The following is a 6,478-nucleotide window of genomic DNA, read 5'->3' as shown; positions in this document are numbered from 1 at the left end:
AAAATTATTAAAACTTTTCTATTTATCTTGTTGGTCCCTCAAAAAGCTTTGACGTTTGTATTTTTCCAACTTCACCTTCTACGAAGTTCACACTTACCTTTGCTTTTGTTTTCAATGAAAACTTTTCACGGTTCCAAGAAAACAAAAACAAATACATAAGCTTTTCACACACTATTTATTGTTTTTAAACTAATCAAATAAAGCTTCATGTTTTGAAAACTCAACCATAGAAAACTATTTTAATCAATTTTAATATAATCATACAACATTATTTTTTTTGGATGAAATATACTATTTTCTAGTTTCTCCTCCTCTTTCAAACTGTTGAATTTTTATTTATTTTTTTCATATGTATGTGTTGTTATCAAGATTACATTAATTGTATTTTCACTAATTAGTAAAAATTAAAATTTAAACAATAATCACTAAATTTGAGAAGGAAAAAATTGTTTTTTCATTTCTCTTTTATGAACTAAAACTATTTTTATATTTAAATGGTTGAAATATCTTTTAAAATTCAAAAGACTAAATTGATGTTTATGTTAAATTTGAGAATCTGAAAACGTATATTGAATTTCAATTAACTAAAAGTATTTATTTAAAAAAAATATAGTTTAGATTTGGATTCTAATGTGTGTCCTCTCCAAAGCCCCCATTCATTTTTTCAAAGACATTAATATTATAGTTAAAATGAAATTAGAGAGAATTTAGTTTTATTTGTGAGAAATTCTTATATTAAAAATAGAAAATAGAAAATAGAAAATATAAAATATAATATATAATAGAATTTATGGGCTTAGGTGTTGGTGAGCTGCTACTTTGTCTCCTATGACTAGGAGAAACAAAGCAAAGTCCATGGTGTGTTCCTCTCACATCACCTGACTTTTGTCTTGGGATTGGTTCATTGCTTGAGATCTACCTTTCTCTGTTTCTGCATCCTTCCCAGGTTATCAACATTGAAAGCCACCATTCCTCAAAGCCAAGGTTCATGAATCATGTCTTTTTATTTTCTGATATTCTCAATAAAGTTCTCATCTTTTTAAGCTGCTGCTTCATGCGGCTTGTGGGGTGCTTTGATTTCTCCACCTCTTTGCTTTGTTAGCTTTTTTCCTCATTTGGGTTTCTTTCAATTTCCGAATGACCCTTGTGGACTTCAGTCCTGGAATTTGATTTTGGTTTGTTGATTTCGTTGACTTCAAATTCTTTTTGTCATGTAGTTTCATTTGATTGTTGGCGTGTGTCTGGGGTGTGAATTCATGTATTTATCTATTCTGCTCCTTCTTGGAATTCTTTTTCCTGTGCGCGGTTCAAATGGAATTGATGTCTGTGTAATACATGGTGGATGCATATTGCCTTTGTTTACTTTTGGCTTTTTGGATTGAATGACGCATCAAACAAGAGCATATAGGAGTGAATTTACCAGGAAGTTTCATTTCTTTGGCTATTAGAAAGAAACCTTTCACGAGTTCTGCCTAATTACGCGTGCAATTTTTTGTGTTCTTTACGTGATGAGATGAGAGTTTTTATACCTGATTAGCTTATCTTGTTGTACCACAGTGATTTTCTGCTGGAGTAGACAGAGAAGAGAAGAAATCCTTCGTATGCCAGTGCTCCTGAATTGACTTTTTGAGAGAAGGGTTATTGGCAGGAGATGTAAAGATGGAGAAGAAAAGGAAGATTGTGCAGTATAGGGAAAGACTGGACAGGACCCTTGCTTCACCTGATCTTACAAATGATGGCTTGCTCAAAAAGCTTGTCAGAAGTCAACTTTTGCTTTCTTCAGAACCTGAAGTAGAAGGTGATGACATTCCCTAATTTCTTTTAATTGGTATTTGGGATGGAATAGTATCAGTATTTGGACAATTATTTTGTTTGTTTGCTTTGTCTGTTTTTTTTCCTTAGTTCATGATTGATTGGTGCAGGATATATAGATCAATTGGCAGAAGCCAAGACTGCCGAGGTATCTCATTTTCTTGATATGTTGAGGAGTGTTTCATCAGATGATAGTGAAAGATCTAATACGTCACACACTGATTGGAAAGTATGCTGTTGACTCTCAGTAGTTTCATCATGTTTTGTTTTGTTGATATTTTTCCTATTTATCCCATCTTCCATTCATTCAGATCCTGATTTTTTTTTTGTTTTGCATTTTTAATTGATAACTTTCTTTCAAAAAAATCAGGAATTCACATTAGATGATTGGCCTAGTTGATTCTCTTTTTTGTCCAACAGTATTTCATTGTTTAGTTGAAGATACTTGATTGTTCATTCAAGTTCTTGAGTGATAATATTACTTATTTCAACAGTTAAAACAAGATGGTGAAGAGTTTCGGGTTATGTATCGCGAAGGACCAGAAGGGACCCCTTTTCATACAATGCTTGTGGAAGGCTTTGTAGATGGGCCTGTTGATGCTTGTAAGTCACACTAGAGCAACCCTTTTAGTGACAAAAGCTATATTATTGATTTCGACATGCAAAATTTGATGTGTTACTTTCTTTGTTATAGGTTTATGTATCTCATGGGAGACATACCTTTACAAAAAATGGTGAGAATTATATTTAGTTCAATATTTGCCTTGAATTTTCTGTATACTAGTCTGAACACGAAACTCACCAGTGTCATCACCTTTATGCTAGTTCAATTTCTGTATAAAGTTTAAAGTTATACCACTTGAAAAAAACTACATTTTGGTGTGGTTTAGGATTCTGAGAAAGTTATAGTTACAAGAAATGTATTTTGCATGCAGTTGGCTTTATACTGTTTTTATAAGGCTGTTCTGAATGTCAATGTATTCTTTGGGAGTGGATTTGAATCTGAGTAATATATCGTTATAACAATGTACCTGGTAATTGTACCTGACATCCTTTTCACAATTTCCATTTAGGTGGCCTCAGTCTACCGTTCCCACTTTCAAAATCTTATCAACTGAATGCTTGCAGAAGGTTGGGATTGGGGAGCAGTTATCACTCGTGAGGTTTGTCCTACCATCATCAATTAAAAACAATAAAACTCTAATTCCCCTTACCATGCCAAAAGTTTTTGTTTTTAAGTGCTGATTTTGCTCTGAATTTTGGAAGAAAGGATGAAGGTTTCATGGCCTCTGTCTACGAGGGAAGCTATAGTGCACTATTATCTGTTTGAGTACTTTCAAGATGACTTAATTGTTGTTCTTACAAACTCGGTAATGATCTGAATCCGTGTTTGTTTTATCTTTTAGGGAAAGCTAATATTACACTAGTCCCAAAAATTGAAGAAATCTTTTCTTAATCTTGTAGGTTTCTGACTCGAAGAATGCCACGGACACCCTTTATGGCTTCAACAATGAAGTAATTCCTGAAGCAAATGATGTTGTGAGAATTGATTTGGTGGGAGGCTTTGCCTTGCAAAAGGTGACATCAGAAAGAAGTTATTTTCGGTGAGTTTTAGGTGTATTAAAACATAAAACATAAAATTTCATTGCAATCAGAGATCATAATGCCTCATATAAGTTTTGCTTGTTTAAAAAGAGTTGTAGACAAATGGTTGTAGGATATTAGAATTAGAATATATGAACTATGAAGCCAGTTTTCCCGTTGATAATAGTGAAAGTATGCATGTTTTTTCTGTTCACTATTTGAAATGCTGTGTTTAAACAATAACCACTACTGAAGTATTTTTATATTTGTTTTACCAAACTGTAATTAGAATCTCGACCTTCAGTATGAAGGTATTGCAGTTCTGTTAATTGTGTCAATACTAATGACGTTCTGGAGTCCTCTGAAGCTAACTGAAGTCACTGTTTTTTTAATATATTATAGGGTTTGCTGATTTTTCAGATTAATATTAGAAAGTATTAGTTACCTTACCTGACAATTCTGTATTGATGGCTTTTGGTTTTGTTCTTTTGTCAATCAAATTGATTTTTCTTTGATATTTATTGTGTTCAGTTTTTTATACAGTCTTGGCATTGCTTATGTTTCTGTGAATGGTTATGTAGCTTGTTTGGTTGTTCTGTCTAAAGTTATCTTACTGGCTTCCATTGATTATTAAGTTTCCAATATTCTATTATAATTTACCAGTACATTTATTACTAGCTTCTAGAAGAAATATGAAAGTAAGCTCTGGCTTCATGGATTAATTGTATTGAGTGACATTTTCTCATGTGGTTACAAATGAAAAAGGTACCACAAAGAAAATGGGTCTGATTCAAAACTTCAAATTTTGTAGGACAATAGCAAATATGGATGTAAAGCTGGATTTTGTGCCACCATCCCTTATAAACTTTATTTCAAGGCAGCTCATTGGCAATGGTTTCAGACTTTTTCAGAAGGTTGTAGATTCTTTCAGATATGTTTCTTTTATTAGGTTTTCAATGAAAGGTGGCCTTTAATTTTCTGAATCTACCTAATGGGACAACTCTTCTTTAATAAAGAAAAATAATTTAAAAGAAAATTTAATGCTGCATTTTTGTTATATCCTATGATCAAATCATCTACCCTTGGATTCTATAATTTTTATCATTAAATTACTGTAATTTTTTCAGTTTTTGATATCGTAGTTATTTGTGTAAGATGCAGAGATGGATTACCAAGATAACGAGGATAACATATTTTTGTTAAACGAAGCATAGCACAAAAATTAGAAACACATTAACATGGGTTCTTTAATTATTACAATATTTGAGGGTAGGGTTTACCATGGTTTTGTGAACTCAGCCTATTTTATTTGCAATGGCTACTTTGAAAGTTGAATTCAGCTGATATCTCATTTTCTGCTTCATCATGCAAAAGTAAAACATCCTTCCATCATTGCATGTTTTATTTGATAAAATTATCTGTTTTCTTATGACATAAACCAATCCATGTTATAGGCTGTGTCTTCTATGACGAACCACGGTAAAGGAGAATTCAACAAGGCCTTAGGGGATCCATTATATGTTAGAATTCGTGAAGCTCTATACAACACTAGTGTATCAAAGGCCATGAATGGTGGAGAGCTTCAGCAAGTTGCAACAGCTGAAGATCTTGTTGAAAGCAAGCATGAAGAGGAAAAAGATGCATCGAAGGAAGATATGAGTAACCAATATGCAAATAATGCCATGCCAATGACAACGAATACAGAAGAACTAGGTAGTAGCAAAACATTTGGTGAGATTGTAGTAGATACTGAAGAAATTGTAGAAATTGAGGAGGGCAATAAAGAAGTAGAAGACATTCCAATGAAGGAAGTTAACAAAAGTGTAATAAGAGGCAAGAGGAGTGTATATATCAGATCAGAGGTAGAACATGCTCTGCAAACATTAGACAAGGCCATTTCAATGGTTCGTGAACAGAGATTGACCACTTGTATAAAAAATGATGATAGAAAGGATTCATATTCCTTAAAACTCACTCAAATAAGCTCCAAAACTGATGTTGGAGCTGAAGTACCAAAGGGAGATATTCCAAAGGGAGCTTTGCAACAAGGGCGTGACACTAACTCTGGTATCCAAAACTCGAGGTGATTTATATGTTGTTTCTGTGGTTGTTTATAGGAATAGAAGACTGTGAATTTGCTTCCTTATGGTTTTGTTTGAAAATAAGCAAAGTAGTTTAAGATGTTGCTGATCATCAGTTTTTCTTTATACTTTTTTGTTCTTTCAGATATACAGGAACAAATCCTAACTTGAAGGAAGTAAATTCTAACAAAGTAGTACCAACTTCATCGGAGCAGAATCTTCCAACAGCTATTTTGTCAAGCCAAGCTGTTTCATACCCTTTGGGAAATGGTGCAATTCAGCATCAAACACCAATCAGCAACAAGCTATTGAACACTGATTCAGTTGAAGATGTTCCTTCAGATCATGCAGAAAAAGCAAGCAAGCAGATAAAAGTAAACACCATTGCAACTCATGATATGAATTCAGAGGTACCAAAGAAGTTATGCAGGAAGAAAAAAATTTGGCATTTGTTTTCTGCATTAACTAAAAGGAAAAAGAGTTAAATGGGAAAGAGCAGAAGAAGAAAAGAGGGTATGTTTAGGTATCTTTTGAAAATGTCATTGAAGCTCCAATAACTCAGTACAGGTTTTGTATACCTCAACACAATTGTTACTTACTTGTATAAGTGTTAATTTATCATGTATTCCAACAGGGTTCTCCTCCCTTTTGTTTTTGTTGAAAATTGCTGTATTATTTTTCTTTTATTTTTACTGGCCATATAAATAATAAAGGTCCTACTAACTAATGTTTTAAGGATACTGATTAAGAAATCATTAAGTAGAAAGTTTTTTTAATTAAAAATAATATTGAAGTTGTATTGGAAATCACAGGGAAGTGTGCTATTACACTTCTACAAAAAAAGCTTTATAATTCTTAGTTAGTGTTCTAAGGATATTGGTCGTTGCAATTAACATGATGACGAAAATATATTAGAAAATAGACGAGTTACTACAAATGTTTGTATAGGAAAAACATAGGAAAAATCTTTAAGAAAATGGTTCAGGAAACTGAATTTGAGT

At 32.7% G+C, this 6,478-nt stretch overlaps 1 protein-coding gene across 2 annotated transcripts; it reads left to right on the top strand.

The window, feature by feature from the left end:
* The first annotated feature begins 821 nt into the window (after window positions 1–821).
* On the top strand, window positions 822–6,163 carry LOC148194155 (uncharacterized). Of its 2 annotated transcripts, none has more exons than XM_088097499.1 (11): window positions 822–984; window positions 1,558–1,798; window positions 1,923–2,041; window positions 2,307–2,415; window positions 2,507–2,546; window positions 2,886–2,975; window positions 3,083–3,182; window positions 3,277–3,416; window positions 4,208–4,310; window positions 4,851–5,479; window positions 5,623–6,163. In XM_088097499.1, exons 2-11 carry the CDS (start codon window positions 1,660–1,662, stop codon window positions 5,960–5,962), a joined length of 1,809 nt encoding a protein of 602 aa, XP_087953625.1. In that variant the 5' UTR covers window positions 822–984; window positions 1,558–1,659; the 3' UTR covers window positions 5,963–6,163. The 2 variants fall into 2 exon arrangements, with proteins under 2 accessions (XP_087953625.1, XP_087953626.1); XM_088097500.1 differs by lacking the exon at window positions 822–984 and adding an exon at window positions 1,047–1,175.
* The last annotated feature ends 315 nt before the right edge of the window (window positions 6,164–6,478 follow it).

Source organism: Vigna umbellata, chromosome 8 (assembly GCF_029865625.1).
Source record: "Vigna umbellata cultivar VRB3 chromosome 8, Vumbellata_1.0, whole genome shotgun sequence".
In the NCBI taxonomy this organism is placed as follows: domain Eukaryota; kingdom Viridiplantae; phylum Streptophyta; class Magnoliopsida; order Fabales; family Fabaceae; genus Vigna; species Vigna umbellata.
This window is presented reverse-complemented; position numbering and strand designations above follow the sequence as displayed.